We start from the raw sequence: 18009 nt of genomic DNA on the forward strand, positions 1-18009 counted from the left end.
CTGTAGTATAATCCACAATAATTAAGTATGTGTACACCAGTTGTCCTGGTTGGAAAGCTTTTTGTAGGCAAATTGCACTAGCTGCACGTTCATTTAGCACCAGCGATTCTATCTGCCTAATTATCTCTGTTGTTCAGTCCTGTGTGTATTTTGTTAACAGTCAAGTAAGCTTGTGAATATTTAACATCACTCCCACACAATTCTATCCTTTTTGGAAATAGCAGAATAATTGCACAAAAAAATGGCTGCGTCAATCCTGTAACAATGCCACATATTCTTTATCTCAGAAATATTCCTTAAACGTGATGGAGGACTGCTGGAGACCATATGCCGTCTCTCAGCTTTGCACCGATTTGTCTGGCACGCCGGTCACACAAAGTTAATAGGAACTGATAATGAATACGGCTGCAGTCCATAACAGGATGTTTTCATTTAACTGCCTTTTCATTTTATTTCATTTATTAAAAAATTAAGGACGTTTAATAAACACCATCTGAATGTTTATTACTATAAACTTTAGCTTGTTAAAATGTTCCTTAATTATTAAGAAAAAGTGAGTTAATTAAGGAATTATCGGCACCCCTTAACAATTATTGTTAAAAAGTGTAACACTAAAAATTTCAGAATACATTTTATTTTTATTTATTTTATTTTATTTTATATTTTTTAACTTTTGCTTGTAGTTTTCACACAGAAAATTTTATAGGACCACTTTTTCTTTATCATCTCCTTCTTCTTCTTTTTCTTCTTCTTTTTCTTCTCCTTTGTCTTCTTCATCTTCTGCTTTTTCTTCTCCTTCGTCTTCTTCTTCTTTTTCTTCTCCTTTGTCTTCTTCTTCTTCTTTTTCTTCTATTTCTTTTTCTTCTCCTTCTTCTTCTTCTTCTTCTTCTTTTTTGTCCTGTTTTTGTCCCCCTGTCTTTTCCTATTTTTCTGACTGATCAGCTGATGTTCTGATTTTTCCGGACAATCCTATTATACAGTATTATTAAAACAAAACAAACAAAAAAAAAAAACATTAAACAGTTAGCCTCGGTACTCGCTATGCTTTTTGTGGAATAAAAATGATGCCGCTTCAGCGTGGTAACAGTAACTCCACTCTACTGTTCAGGCTGCATCAATTTTCCCTGCATAAATAATCAGAAAACCATGTTGTCTTTGTTCCTATTAATTCATAGCTTCTTGCCAAAGCTAATTATTTCATTTCTATAAAATATATCCATTGATATTTATAGTTGTATTTATCGATATGGAACGACCGTGAAAAGGTTAGTTCCTGTTATTTAGTTCCTGTTATCACTTATGTTATAGCGGTGATATACAGCTGTTCCCTTGCCAGCTCTCTGTTAAAAAATCTCATTTCTATTTTTGTTACAGAATTAGCAGAATTTTTTTTTGGTTTTTAGATGTGTAGGTTTCTTCCAGATGCTGTTACCATCTGGACTTGATGCCTGTTCACTTCTTTCCTTGAGGTAGGCTGCCACAAGCCATCAACTCACAGCTCAGTCTTATTGTAAAGTGGGATAGAGGTAAAGGCTGGAAATGAACACATGTGCTTCAGTGACTTTCAAGAAGCTCAGGCTCTTATTCTCTCTCTCTCTCTCTCTCTCTCTCTCTCTCTCTCTCTCTCTCTCTCTCTCTCTCTCTCTCTCCTGCTATGTGTGACAGCTGGCTAAGGATCAGCTGTCTTAAACTGTCAAGCCCTGGAAGGTCAACTAACAGGTGGGCACACAATACACCTTTTCCTCAGAGATGCCCCAAAACACACACACACACACACACACACACACACACACACACACACACACACACAAACACTATACCATTCCCTCAGAGATGCATGCAACACACACACATACACACACACATACACACACACACACACACACACACACACACACACACACAAACACTATACCATTCCCTCAGAGATGCATGCAACACACACACACACACACACACACATATACACACACACACTACACCATTCCCTCAGAGATGCATGCAACACACACACACACACACACACACACACCTCCAACATATAATATATATAACATATAATAGAATTGCAGAGTTAAAAAGAAAAATAGAACTATACAGAGTATTGATGTTTATGTTGCCTGTTGTCATGACGATGCAATGAGAGGCCTCACCTTTGTTTTGGGCCGGGTTATCGATGCTGAAGTCTCCATTCCAGATGACCGTCAGCTCTACAGCGAGGCTGCTCATCTCCATCCCCTCATATGCGTACTGAAACAGACATGAAGAGGGAGAGAGAGAGAGAGAGAGAGAGAGAGAGAGAGAGAGCGCACACTTTGAGCAGTTGTATTCAGATGGAAAAAGCTTTTTATTACTTTTGCCAACAGAGTCAAAAAGAGAGCGGCAGAAAAGAGTAGGACTCTTCAGAAAAGAAGAATGGAAATGAGAACATCCTAGACCTCCAAACCTCTCTGCTCTCAGACTAACATGTTCTCCACTCTCTATACTCGAATAATTCATGTGGTGGGTTGCTCAACTTAATCGAATGATACATTTATGCTCCTCTGAGCAATATGATGCTGCTTTTATGTGGTTTATACGTGAGTTTCAGGATTAATATATTGTTTAATAATGGCTTATGAACATGTTGTGAAGTGAGGTTCATATTAAAACTCATTATCCAATATCAAACTGCATTATGTTACATATGTTACTGCTACAAACATGTTATAAGATGAGAGACAATATTAAATCTCTATGTTTGTAATTCTGTTTACATAGAAGCTACGACTTCTTTATAAAATAGTTTAATGGTTTGCTATCAAGATTTACTCAGCAATGCATTGTCTATTAATGTTTATAAGAATGTTATGAACATGTTAAGATGAGAGACAATATTAAAACTTCTGTTATAATTCTATTTGCATATAAGCTAAGGCTTTATTATGAATAGCCTACAATTGGTTTGTTACCAGGTTTTAATCATCAATGCATGGTCTATTAATGTTTATAACCATGTTATGAACACATTATAAGGTGATGTCATTACTACAACCCCCATATATGTTTATGTTTGTATTGTCGTGACAAATCTTTGCAAATAGGGCAAAAAACGATTAGTGCTTAGTTTACCATAGAATCTATTGTTTGCTTATAAGTAGGTTATGAACATGTGAGGTCATAACTAACACACTAAATGTTTCATTTTGTTTTGTATAGGTGCTAGAACGTCTTTATAAATATTATACAAATGGTGCGTTACAAGCTTTTAAGCATTATTAAACTATTAACAGATTACCTATTAATGGCGCAATTCATTACATGTTATAAACATGTTATAATCATGTCACAAGACATAAAATCTCTGTATTATAATTCTGTTTCTACAGGAAATTCTTAATGAATAGTCTACAAACAGTTTGTTTGTACCATTAATTTGTAACCATTAATCATTCATGCACTATACACACAATCTATTAACGGCTCAAGCATGTTATAAATACTTCATAAGGTCAAACAGACCTTATGACAAAACTGGTCAAACAGTATCACAAACTTGTGTTCGGCTAATGAAAATACCAAAAAAATTGTATACCAATTTTTAGATACTTCACAGATCAAGGAAGCCTTCATTAGGTGTTCATAACACATTTATAATCATTGCACAAATATGCTACAAAGCAAAGGAATGAAAACTCATAAATAAAATTATTATAAAAGTCATACAGTATTAAAATATAATTTCTATAGCTTGTATTAACACAAGACCACTGATATAAGCCGTTCATAAATCTTCTAATGAGTTACGCCATGCTTGTGAATGTTTTATGTAGCTCTTCTTTGCATTGCACACATGCATTGCCATCACACACTCATCACTCACCGAGGTGTTCTGGCACTGCACGCTGGAGCTGTTGAAGCGGAGGGCGGGGACTCTTTGCTCCACCCCCTGGATGATGAGCACACACTCGTATCCACGCTGGCCTGACTGAGGCTGGGGTAAGTTCTTGGCACGTAGCGTGATGGGCTTCACTACATTCACTGGCACTAGGATCCTATCAGCGGGAAGCAGCTGGGGACATTCCTGTAGGAGGAGGAATGTTTACTGCATCAGAAACTGAATCACATGATATACAGTGTAGTAGGCAGATAACATACTAAAGCTATGATCAGTGATTTTATCAGTGAAATATATATATATATTCATTCATTCATCCATTCATTTTCTACCGCTTATCTGAACTACCTCGGGTCACGGGGAGCCTGTGCCTATCTCAGACGTCATCGGGCATCAAGGCAGGATACACCCTGGACGGAGTGCCAACCCATCACAGGGCACACACACACTCTCATTCACTCACACAGTCACACACTACGGACAATTTTCCAGAGATGCCAATCAACCTACCATGCATGTCTTTGGACCGGGGGAGGAAACCGGAGTACCCGGAGGAAACCCCCGAGGCACGGGGAGAACATGCAAACTCCACACACACAAGGTGGAGGTGGGAATCGAACCCCCAAACCTGGAGGTGTGAGGCGAACGTGCTAACAACTAAGCCATCGTGCCCCCATATATATATATATGATGATAAAATATCTTCTCATCTTCTCTACATGCTTGTCAATCAGTTTAATCATGAAAAGTCGGCTTCTTTAACTATCATTTAGGATTTCTAGTATTAGAGCCGAAAGCTGAAATCCTTACTGCATGTTTTAAGCTGAGATCACTGACTGCTCCTTTAAATCTGAAATCTTTACTGCACTTTTAATTCTGAAATCCTGACTGCACCTTTAAACTTGAAATCCTGACTGCACATTTGATCTGAAATCCTTACTGCACCTTTAAATCCAAAATACTCATTACACCTTTAAACCTTTCAGATTTAAAGGTGCATTATGGTATTTTGCTTTAAAGTAGCAGTGAAGATTTCAGATTTAAAGGTGCAGTAAGGATTTCAGATTAAATCTGCAGTCATCCTGCACTTTTAATTCTGAAATCCTTACTGCACCTTTAAATCTGAAATGCTGAATGCATCTTTAAAGCTGAAACCACTGACTTGACCTATACCATAATGCACCTTTAAATCTGAAAACTTCACCTGTAAAGCTAAAAACCTTACTGCACCTTTAAAGCTAAAAACCTTACTGCACCTTTAATACTAAAACCCTTACTGCACCTTTAAAGCTAAAATCCTGACTGCATCTTTAAATCTGAAATGCTGAATGCATCTTTAAAGCTGAAACCACTGACTTCACCTATAAAAGTGCAATCTTGCAAAATAACAATTTTTATTCTATATAAAACGCCTTTATATAAAATGTGAACTTCAAAACGTCCCCCAAATTAACCTTATTCAAAGTGAAAATTCTTAGCCATGATCTTTCCTGCACCATGCAATAATATATCATACCATAACAGAAAGAGGGTCTGTGTGGCCTTTTTCTTTCTGCCCTCACACATACATTTGTTTTATTAGGTTTTATTAGAAAGACAGACTGGTTTGCATATTAACAATGACTTTAAAAAAAGAAATTATAGATCAGGTAAAAGATGAAGCAGTAAAAGATGACCATAATCTGTTTGTTACACTTCACCATTTCTGTCCCCACACTGAAAATGGAACCTTTATCTTAAACAGCTTTAGTGAGAAAGAAAACGGATGTAGCTTTAAGAAAGTTCTCAGCAAAGCTTGTCAAATTGAGCAGAAACCGGTTGATAACCTCTCTATCTCTCTCTCACACACACACACACACACACACACACACACACACACAGAAGTCCATAATGAACAGGATAAACACGGTGAGTCACCCGAGCATACAAAATCACTCTCATCATCTTTCATTGTGACAAGCGCACTGAGAATCCGAGTTTTAGATTTCACTCGCATCTTGTCTTGTCTGCTTTTTTAATCACATATCTTATATCACACACACACACACACACACACACACACACACACACACACACACACACACACGTCTGACCAGCCCATTAGCATCACTCTCTAAAGGCAGTAGATCATAACATGCCGTAGTCACTCTTATACCACTGAACCTGTATGACGGCACAAAATAAAAATAACAACTAAGAAATCTATACGCTTTTTTTCCCCATGACTCGATCCTTCTCCATAAGGTCAGCTCTACTTAACCCTATCTCAAGTGATTCAATTAGATATATAGATCCATGTCATGCATTTCTAACCCTTGCTCTATTCAAGTATTCAAGTACTTCACACAAGTGGTCTCTTTAAGCTTAGGAAGTGTACCGTGACGAGAACTATTTCCTGCAGACCATACGATACCGACATGCCTTTTAGCAGACTTGCTAAGAGCTAGCTAGTAATAATGTTATGTCAGCTGTCATAATCGTATTTGACTGCATAAAAACCCAACGTGATTGTAGCAAATCAAATGACAGTTTTGTTATTGCTGCTTTTAAAAGCGAGATTACACCAGGCCTCGCAGTGCCTTCTGGGTAAATCCTGCTCCTGAAGGCTACACTTACAGTATGCGCACCCTTCGATGGGTTTATATAACAATGCTTAACCATATCAACGTTTTTCTGAACACTCAAAGAGCTTAATAGTAAAGCTAATATATATAGTTTATGTCTTATGTTATTAGTGCCTTTATTTACTAATCGCATTCTGGTCGTGAGTCATCTTTCCATATTTATTTATTTATGTCTTTATTTCTGTATAGACGTATTTATTTCTTTTCATCACGGTATAATTGCTTTCATTCATGCCACTTCTTCTTTACTGTCTCTTCACTGAGAATGTCCTCGGATTGTCTGGAAAGTCTTGCACCGCGCCGTTCATCACATATCTACAGTATATCTGGAGTCAATTATTATAATAATGTCTAATTAACTTCCCAGACATTTATTTCATCTTGTGATAAAGGTATGCTATTCGCTGCCCACTTGAAAAGCCACAATTGTAGTTAGCATTAGCTAGTAGCTATCTATTTTGATCTAGTTCTCTTTCTAACAGTTACAGATGTAAGATGTACTGTACAGCGATCAGCCTTGACATTAAAACCACTGATAAATGATGTGAATAACAATTATTATCTTGTTACAGTGGCATTGTCAAGAGTTGGGATATGTTTAGCAGGAAGCAAGTGAATAGTTAGTTCTTACGGTTGGGTGACCGTGGACCAGAGTGACCATGTTGACCCCCCGTCTACTACCGAATGCACCTACAATGGACACCATTGAGAACTGCATCATGAAGCAATGGAAGAAGGAGGTTGGGTCTGATGAATCAGGTTTGTGGACAGCTGTGTGTGTCACTTTCCTGGGGAATAGTAGGTACTAGTTGGCAGGCCCGAAGGTGTGCCAGAGGAGGCAGAGTGATGCTCAGGGCATTTTTCTACTTAGAAATCCTGAGTCCTGGATTCATATGGATGTTACTTTGACACGTATCACCACTTATCCTCTTTCAGGAGGATAATGTGACTGGCTACACTGCAAATGTTGTTCAAGAATGGTTTGAGGAATTTGACAAACTGTTCAAGCTGCTGACTTGGTCTCCAAATCACCCATAGGTCATGCCTCTCAATCGATTGTCTTTGGGATATGCTGGACAAGCAAGTCTGATCCACTGAGGCTCTACATCACAACTTATAGGACTTAAAGGATCTGTGCTAATGTCTTGGTGCCACATACCACAGCACACCTTTAGTGGTCTTGTGGAGTCCATGCATGGATGAGATAGAGCTAAATAAAGCCAAAAGCTCGTCAGTGTATCGTTCCTGTCTGATGTATAGGTCGGAAAATTATTGGCACTTGTGAGAAGTCTCGAATAACTCAGCATGGGATCTATTTATGGTGTGAAACGGTTTCTCCATGCGGGATTACATCAGGGTTAATGGCTTCTAATTAATAGGGAATTTTGGCTCCATCTTCAGCTGGCTCATCCTTGAGAATACCACATGCCTCATAGGTGTACCTTACTTTCGAACTTGGCAACACTAGCATCTAATCCTCTCCAAGGATCTCTGCTGGATTCTTCCCATACAGCACAGGTGCCATTATTTAAGCCAACCCTTTCTTTTCCAGGCCCATCATGTCCACAAGCTTTTCCAGGTATTTATTTGTACCTGTCAGGATTCCCGGTTCTTTGACTCAAGGATGCTTTGAGAAGAATTAGCGTGATGGTGTGAACATGGTGATTTTCTCCTTTTCTGACAGGCACAGTTTTGCTTTCCATTTGCTGCTCGTGTCGGTGCGTTTGCAATTACAGAAGGTGTGTGAGATGCTTCTTAGGCTTGCAAGACAGTTCAGAAGTGTATCGTAGGTGCCACTTCATCATGCTCTGAATATAGGGCATGGTGTCGTCCCAGTGCTCTTGGCTCATGCTGATAAGAGGCTTATGATCGGTGTGGATTTCAGTCTGCGCTAAACCTGAGGTGTGAAACTTTATTTGGATCCAAATGCCTGATTTAAGCGCTGTGTTATTTCAATTATACAGAACACAGATCTGGAAAAGGAAGATTATTTGGGTGTTTTGGTGGCAGTGTCCAAGTGTAAACGCTCCGTTCTGAGAGAAATCCTTTCGCTTATCTCTGTTATATTTCATTCCTCTGCCACTAGGTGGCAATCTCGTCAAATGGGCGTGGGCACCATGCCCCTCCCCAAAACAAAATCCAACAATCCTTTCTGAATTCTTATGTGCTGTTGTTTAATTAAACCCTAACATTTCAGCACTAGTTGTTACTAATTATTAGCAGAATTCTCTCACTCACTCACTCACTCACTCACTCATTTTCTACCGCTTATCCGAACTACCTCGGGTCACGGGGAGCCTGTGCCTACAGTATCTCAGGCGTCATCGGGCATCAAGGCAGAATACACCCTGGACGGAGTGCCAACCCATCACAGGGCACACACACACACACACACACACTCTCATTCACTCACACAATCACACACTACGGACAATTTTCCAGAGATGCCAATCAACCTACCATGCATGTCTTTGGACCGGGGGAGGAAACCGGAGTACCCGGAGGAAACCCCCGAGGCACGGGGAGAACATGCAAACTCCACACACAAGGCGGAGACGGGAATCGAACCCCCAACCCTGGAGGTGTGAGGCGAACGTGCTAACCACTAAGCCACCTCCCCCCCCCATTAGCAGAATTGATTGTTGTTTTCTTTTGTACGTCACACATAAATTCTACATTAACACATAAAATGTGTGTAATATTTGTTGTTTTGGGGATGTTACTGTCTGTAATTCAATGTTTACTTAATATTAATGAAGTCTCCAGCTGTGCATTTGGGTATTTTGGCCAGTTTATTTCAGTGAAGCTCAGCAAGGTTACATTTTTTTGTCCTTGAAAACTCGAAAGCAAACCGCAGAATCTTGGCTTGACAACATGGCTCTTGTGATCATATGAACAGGGATTATGTGAACCTTCCAAAAGATTCACAAGAACAGAATTGTGTAAACTTTCCATTTATTTGTTGTTGAACAGACTCATTGAAAACTTATCTCAGGCAGCCAATCACATTTTAAATGAGGCCACGCCCCCTTCCAGCCTCCCTCTTAGTCCCTGTTCAGCTACGATCTGCACGCTCGATCAGTTGTGGAAGCCTCAGGGATTTCTAGCACTTAAACATTATTGCAATTATGTGTCCCACACGTTCATATACAGTACAGTACACACGCATAGACACGTTCTCCTTCCCTGCACATGCAAATAGCTCACATTAAAATTCAGAAAATGACATTAAAACATGCAAAACACACAAACACACTCACCCACTCATATAATTGTTGTTCTAAAATGCTTGCCCTCGCACAGACGTGCACGAATACTGCATTCTTCACCCCTCGCCCCTTATCCAATCCAGCGCCCACGTGAGCGGGCAGAATTAAAACTGCAGATGGAAATAAACATGCTGCTTTCCCTGATGGCACGACAGTGCAGTATGGTCATGTGATTCAGCCCCAATTCTGAACATTAAATCCCCAATCATAGTTGTACAGTACCAACCCTCTATAGAAATCCTTCAAATGAATCAAAAAAAAAAAAAAAAACCCAAAGGAATCCACAGCTAATTAACGTTAGCGAATAGTATGTTTTAGAGAAAAGTCCTCCACTACATCTGTCCAGTGTTTCTCCTGGGCTTAAACAAACAGACTCTCATCAGACTTGGATTTCATTTCTGGACTTATAGTACAGCCGCATTATGCTGCTGCTATGTTTATTGCTGTCATTGCAATGCCAACTATGCCATCTCTTCACTTTTCCCTCTCCTCTCTGGGAATAGGTTTCTCTCGTTTCCTGTCTACAATCCTTCAGATTTGCAGTTTTATGTGTCCTAGTGATTGACACCAACCTGGAAGGCTTAATACCGAGGCTTCATTTATTAAATCATTCGAGGCAGTGATAGGAGATATACAGTACAGTACAGAGGACTCTGGAGAATTATGGACAGAACATAATAAAGAAAGGAAGATGTAATATTATTGTAACTGTACAACCAGAAGGAATGAACAAATGCTGCTTTTCTGCCAGACGCTGGAGGACGATAGGAACCTCAGGATCTCATTTCACTAAATGAATGGACTTGCCAGGGTACCAAGATCACCAAAAAGGGATTCTGAACAGATTGGAGGAGCTCGATTCGAACACCTGAACATTTTGAAAAAAAGCTAGTTAGTTCTACCAGATGATGTGTCAAGGCACAGCATTCATCAGTAGTCATATGATGTGATTCACAGGAAAACCAGAAAGTTCTGTTTTGTCAGATTAAACCACATCCCAAGTAAAGGATAAATCAAGCATGAAGGTCCTGCATTGCAGCATATCGTCGCTGTTGGGTGGAAACCTCGTATGTCCAAATTTGGTCAATTTCATATTTTTTCACATATCGATGCTATTGGTCAGTCCCCACGTGGGTCTGTTATTTTTACAAGTTATTAACCAATCTAAAGTCTTGAAAATAGCTTGAGCGCAAATCTCATAACTCCATTGGACACTTCAACTGTCCACCTCTTCCTCACTCCGCGGGAGAGCTTCGCGGCATATTTCTCCTCAAGAAGAGTCGCAACGAATCAACACGTCTTCTGAGGTAAATGTCTTCAAAACACTGGGCTCAAAGAAAAAAAAAACTTGACCCCCGCTAGTTCTGGTGCTCGTCTGAGGACAGGAATTTAGCGCAAGACAATCCACTGCAACGCGGACTAAACCCTGTGCACTGCAGATAAGGTACGGCGTTTTTTTAATTTCCTGAAAAATAACGGTTTTGGAGATACGAGGATTCCGCCTGACAGCGACTATATACTATGAACACCAGCTGCTATTAATATTATAAGTAATATAATATTAATATTAAGAGTACTGAAAGGTCTAGAGTCACATCCAGAAGTCTAGCATTTGCCTTATAGTCCAGTGATCACTATTGAGTTTAAATCCTGACAATGCCATAAACATTTGTGTCCAGGACTGCAAAAGAGCAAAACTGGCCATGCTTTGTGCTTAGCAAGGATGGTGTTAATCCCTCCCTTGTCAATCAAAGTGACACTAGCCAATCTTGTGATAGGAAAGAGCTAGTGGGTGGAAATTGGTGAAAGAAAATGAGGAGAAAAAAGGTTTTACACAAAGGTTAAATCTTGCAACCTAAAGGGGGTTTTCAAATCGTCCCATTTGGTTGAAGACTTAAAGATCCAAAATTGAAAATATTAAACATTCAGACTAGGTTATGAAATGTTTTATGTTCAATATTATCTGACTAGCTTAAAAGTCCTATTTCTAGACAAAGAAGAAAATGCACCCAGGGGTCCAAACACTGATGAGAGCAAGGACTGAGTACTGCTGAGGGACCACAGGTCAAGTATTTTACATTTACATTTGCCCTGGTGGCATTTAGAAGATGCCCTTTTACAGAGTTACAGAAGCATAACAACTTGTCCAAAGTTTAGTTTTTATTTAATCACAGTAGGGCCATGGAAATCCCATTTCAAGGCTGCTGGTCTCTAACAGAAGACAGCAGGAATGGGTCCAGAACAGTCCAGAAAAAATGAAGGGTGTCTTGCCTAAGGGCAATGACTTTGGTCACAAAAGAATCTCACAGGAACATACAAACAAGAAAGGAGTTGAGTCACCAGTTACGCTCAAGCACAAACCAAAAAGAATTAATCAACCCTGTCTTGATCCAGAATGCAACCAGAGCACAATGCAGTCTATGTGGAGACACTTCAACACAACCACACCTTAAAGACCATAATGCCCCTTTTCCACCGAGGCAGTTTGAGTGCTGGTTCGGAGCCTAATTTAGAACCAGTTCTTTCTTTTTCGACACCCAAAGCACCGGCTCTGAACCAGGAAAAGTGGTTCTTAAGTAGCACCAAAACGTTGCTGGTCTAGACTTAAGAACCGCTTGTGTCAGGGGCTGTGGGCGGGGCTGTGGGCGGGGCTACTGTTAGTGCATTTGATAATATACCAATGTTTAATAAACTTTTACTTTACTGCAATATGATCACTTATCAGCACACACGACAGTAGGTAGCTACATGCTAAGGCTAACTTTTTTCTGTGTTAATGATAAAATAACGTTAAGTACTTTCTCGATTACAACCTCCGTTTATACAGATTACATGGAGCTGCACGTACACGTTGGATTCGCCGCGTTTGGATGTTAATGTAGGTTCACAAAGCCATGAGCATTAACAGTAAAGCAACATCCACCATTGTTGATGTGTTTGTGTTTGTCGCTGCTGCGTTAAAGTTGCTGGGACACGTGACACGTATACAGTGACGTCAGACTCGACTCTGTGACGCTCTCTAACCGGTGGAAAGACAAACCAGTTCTTAGAAGGTTCACCAGTGGAACCAACTTTGAACCAGCACCAGGACTAGCTCTGAACCAGCACCTGGTACTTTTTGGTGGAAAAGGGGTATAAGAGAAGCAAGACTGCTCAGTTCAGCCAGAATTTATTATCACCACCCTGGAGTGAAAGACATTCAAGAACCTTCCTGGAATCCCAGTGAATAAATAAATAAATCAAAGATAATATTGCGATGCACATTGAGGGGATCCATGTCCTGACACTTTTGGTTCGAGCGTCTGACATTGATATATTGGAAATCAGACACACGCTCAAGGCTGCTCATAAACGGCAGGAAGATGATAAACGATTAAAAAAAATGAAATGATTTAACAAAGACATTTCAGGGGAAAAGAATGAAGGTGCAGAGATTGTGTATGTTTGCACTGTAGGTCTTTATTGAGAGAGGAGGTGCGTCGTCGTTTGCTTGCAAACAGGAGGAAAGGTGGAATGATTCAGACTGTAATCACTGCACATGTTTACTGTGAAGCGGGAGGAATACGGACGACGGTGAAATCAATTATATTTGGTAAAGAGTGACAGCGAGAGGTGTGAGAAGGAGGCAGAAAAAGAAAGGCAAAGAGAGAGCGAGGGCGGGAAAAGCCTTGGCACACTGAGTGGATCTGGCACAGATGGGCAGAGCCATAATTAGAGCGTGATCGTGTGTGTGTATGTGTGTGAAAGATGGCTGTGTCTGATCCAGACAGTAGAGGAATGACTCATTTTGTCTCTAACTCTAGTGGCTGACTACCAGTCCTGCTTTGCAAGCTTCTGATCTTTTCAAATCATCTATTTCCCCATATTCTTCCCCTCCCTCCTGTGCTTTTACATTTCACTCTCCTCAGTGCTTCAATCACCTTATCTATCCTCAACCTTTTCTTTTTTCTTTTTTTTTTTTTTTTTTTTCTAGATTCGACCCAACCTCCTTCTTATACTCCTCCATTCATACTATAGCTCTCTTCTCAATGATTCGGAATAATTGCTCCATGGAATATAAAGCCAAGAAGACAAAAATAGAAGAAAGGTAGTGGTTATATCTTTCAACCTTCCACCGCATCCCTTCAATCACATAGACTTCCTGCCGTTAAAGGCTGCAAATTAACGTCGTAATAAGACTTGAGGCAGTCTGGAAGATCGATTTGCCCTCCGTGTTCTCCTTTTCCCTCTCTCCCTGCAAAGTTCCTCGAAAACATCTCTCTTTTTTTCTTTTCTTTTTAGATTTTTCTTTTCTTAGCTTTTTTCCCCGATATTCTCTCTAATTTAATCATTTCCCAATTACCGACTGCTGGCTACCTGATCACACGACAGCTACAAACCAGGAAGGGTGAGAGCTAGCATTTGCTTCCTTTAAGACATTTGGTCTTTGAACACACTGAGAAAAAAGGGCAACTATCTGCGTTTGCACAGATGTGGCAACGATTGCATTCAGGGGGCCTGAATTGCATGCATGGGGCCATGATTGCATACAAGTGGCCACGATTGCTTAGTGTCACTTTAATTGACAGTGGGGTAAGTAACAGCATTCATCCCACCCAGAAAGCATGGCCAAAATTGCTCTACTGGATTCCGGGTCCCATTGTTGGGATTTAAACTTGTGTTCAACCTTCTTCCAGTCACAGCTCATGTGCAGTGCGTGAAATCTATTTGGTATAGGGGAGGAATAGCAGGAGCAGAATGTCGCTCTCTTTCTCTCCGAATAAAAGCAGGCTGGGTGTCTGGCCAAAACAGATGTGTTATTTAGTCATGGCATGTTCTGCCAGAGGCTAGCTGAGGATAACAACAAGTGCCAAGCCACCGCCAACTGACATGACTCAACATGGCCGCATTAACCCTGTGAGAAAGGGAAGCACTTCAGGTTTAAACAAAACAGTGCGTCAAACTCTCGACATTTTCAATAATTCAGAATGATTACAGAGTAGAAAGAAAGAATGATAGGTGCAGATTACAATAAACGGGTGGAAAGAAATCTCCCACCATTATAAAGTACCGCAAAAAAGCACTTTAAATTCTAGAATACTTTAGCATACATAAAAAAAACAGACTTTGACTGTGTGGTGAGGCAAAATGGCTCAGTCACTTTATCAGCCATTCCAAAAAGCACAGACCGTATTATCCCCCTGATCATCTTTCAATATAAATCCCTTAACTGGAATAATGCCCCAAACTTCCACAGAAGGTCAGCGTGAAGGGCTCTCTCATTTATACGAGCAAAGTTGTCTTGTCATTGTCTTTGACGCCAAATTTCTGAGGTAAACATCTAAACTAATTAAATTGAATGCAGAGCCTGAATGCCATGAGAATGCAACCCCCTCCCTGACCCCCATGGTATTGCAGTCTAATGAAATCCAAAATAAAACTCATTAGCCAGTCGAAACACCTACCTAAAACAGAAGTCAAACAAAAGCCTGTTGGGAAAATGTCATTAATATGTGCTAATGTCCAATCCCTGCTTTTGTAAGCCAGTTGTTAGGACAACAACAAAAAAAAAAATCCAAATATTAGCTTGGCCAATACTGACTACGTGGGCTGGTCAATAATTAGAAATGCAAATCCAAACAAACACAGATGAAAGATGTTAATAAATGCTAAGCGTTAGAGACCAAACATGTGCATCTGGCTGAAACTTTCAACCCCAGGGGGTGGACTAAAGCTTTACATAGCATTATGCATGCTCATATGCTTGGAGAAAGAACAACAGGGAATAGTTTGTGTAATATGGACGCGTTGTATTACGCATTGTTCGCACCCCAACTGCTCATGTGCGTCTTTAGAAGTGGCTAAGCTTTGAAACTCTTATCAAAAATTTTGATAAGTTTTGGGCAGGTGTCCTCTGTACATCACTTCAGCATGGTGCCAATAATATTGATACACCTGCTGCAGGGAGTCACTGAATAGAGCTTGGACATACAGTACAATAAATGCAAGGTCCAGGAACACAAAGCACAAGGTGCGAAAACACCCTGGATGGAACAGCAGTACAGTGATACCTCGAGATACGAGTTTAATTCGTCCCGTGACCTTGCTCGTATCTCAAATCGCTCGTATCTCAAATGGCTCGTCAAAGCAATTTTCCCCATTTAAATTAATTGAAATCCCATTAATGCGTTCCAGCTCGCAAAATTCCACTCCAGTTGTTTTGTTTATGTGTTATGAATATGAAACGTGTACAGTACCTGTTTTTATAAATGACAAATATTGTTTAAAAACATACAGTAATAAAAGAGAATGTTAAAAAAATAAACTGGTTTTACTTTACGGAAGATGCGCACGGAGGTTGAGGGAGGAGTAAACAGGCGGAGGAGTAAACAGGCGGAGGAGTAAACAGGCGGAGGAGTAAACAGGCGGAGGAGTAAACAGGCGGAGGAGTTAGGAGGAATTACACTTTCACTTACTCGCTACTGTACACTCTTAATGCTACTTTACAATTAAATGGAACTTAACTAAACTTCACTAAAATTAACGAACTTAACTGAAATTCTCTTAACTTAACTTAATTGCTACAATTGATGTTTTCTTTACATTAATTTTGCTTAATTTTCTTCATCGCTTTTCTCTTCACTTGTTTTTGCCTTTTTTTGTCACTCTTTCCTCACTAACATCTGCCGGTCGTTGTAATAAAAACCTGTCCGGTCGACATATCAGATGCGGTGTAGTCGCACAAGTTCAAATTTTTTAACGGATCGAACGCTTAAAACAGATCCGAAAATTACGGATCCTCAGATGGTCGACACCTCATGCAGCGCCTTTGCGACTCTCCATAGGAAATGAATGACTTCCTGTTTATTGGCCGTCGTTTGTCGTGTGGAGTGGAAAGGCGGCTTTAACCGAGTGAGACGCGGGAAGCCGAGGCGGGGAAACAGAGCACACGTGGTTGTTGGGGATCTTTGTTTCGGCGGCGACGGCTCGGATGCTCGTATCTCAAAAACTTGCTCTTATCTCAAGCCAAAAATTTGGTCGAATCACAGCTCATATCTCAAAAAAATTCGTATGTCAAAGCACTCGTATCTCGAGGTATCACTGTATAGAGTAAGCAGTCATTCTTAGATTGTCCTAAGAAACCAGACAACTTAAAGGAAATCCACAAGGTGAGAACATGTGAAACTCCACCTAGACAGTTAGTCTGGAGCTAAGAAGTGACATCGCTACTCACTGCACCAACCTTCAAGTCCTTCATAAGTCCAACTAAGAACTCACTTCTCTCAAAGGTACACTAACGCTAAACTTTATTTAAGCGTTTGTCACTGATACTGTACAGAATTTCTGGAGTTCAAACATCACTGAGCCCTCTAAGTAGAAGCAAGAAATAATGGCTCACCTCTGGCTGCTTGACACGTCCTTCTTGGAAAGAGCAGCTGCGCGGGTCATGTGTGCAGATGTGACGGTACTTGCACCAGTGACATTGATACGGGCTTCCAACACAAGAAAGACACCTGAGGAAAAAAAAATTTCAGAGAGTAAAGCCCTATTCGGACAGGATTAGTTTTACCTGGGGACGTGGGGGTAAAGTAATTATTACCAGAGCTTCTCTGTGATTTTAGTCCCGTCCGAATGTGCCATCTCGGTAATCATTACGGACAATGTCAGTAAAGATTACGGCGACTTTTAACTTCTGTAAAAGGTCCGGAAAAATTACCTGAGGTAATACTAATCCCGTCCGAATAGACCCGCTGTAAATATGTACGGTAAAATTCCGTCATTTCCTGTTTTAAAGTAGTTTTTGAGGCACCATGTTGTCTGTTTGCGCACGTGATAACAGGAAGCAACGTCATACGCACATGACGACAAGGAGGTTACTGTGGTGCGTAAAGCGAGTTACCCCTCCCACTTCTGCTAGTTTTACTGAGATGTCTTGTCCCGTGCGAATTGGCCAATTTATATTACAGACGTCCTGAGGTAAAATTGCATTACTCCACGTCCCCACGTAAAACTAATCCCGTCCTAACTAATAGGGCTTAAGGGAGGTTTGGATTACAATATGCTCAATGTCGGTAAAATAGTCCAGTCAAAGGGTACTTACGATTTATGGACACTGCAGTTGTAGAATACAAAGCTTGTGTTGGCAAAAGCTAGTCCTGTTTCTTTAGATTTGAGGTAGAGTTGCACAATCTGATGGTCACCTGGAAAGCAATCAAACAAATTTGCGGCGTTTCATTTCAAAGTACGGTACTGTGGGCAA

At 40.3% G+C, this 18009-nt stretch overlaps 1 protein-coding gene across 1 annotated transcript in view; it reads right to left on the bottom strand.

Annotated features, from left to right (window-relative positions):
* The window catches only part of plxna4 (plexin A4), a 328266-nt gene that overhangs the window by 72984 nt on the left and 237273 nt on the right, over positions 1–18009 (bottom strand). The window contains exons 8-11 of the mRNA XM_060890039.1: positions 17851–17950; positions 17149–17263; positions 3863–4063; positions 2154–2250 (exon numbers count right to left, since the gene is read on the bottom strand). Coding sequence (XP_060746022.1) covers positions 2154–2250; positions 3863–4063; positions 17149–17263; positions 17851–17950 — 513 coding nt within the window. The remainder of the gene's footprint in view (positions 1–2153; positions 2251–3862; positions 4064–17148; positions 17264–17850; positions 17951–18009) is intronic.

This window comes from Tachysurus vachellii, chromosome 16 (genome assembly GCF_030014155.1).
Source record: "Tachysurus vachellii isolate PV-2020 chromosome 16, HZAU_Pvac_v1, whole genome shotgun sequence".
In the NCBI taxonomy this organism is placed as follows: Eukaryota; Metazoa; Chordata; class Actinopteri; order Siluriformes; family Bagridae; genus Tachysurus; species Tachysurus vachellii.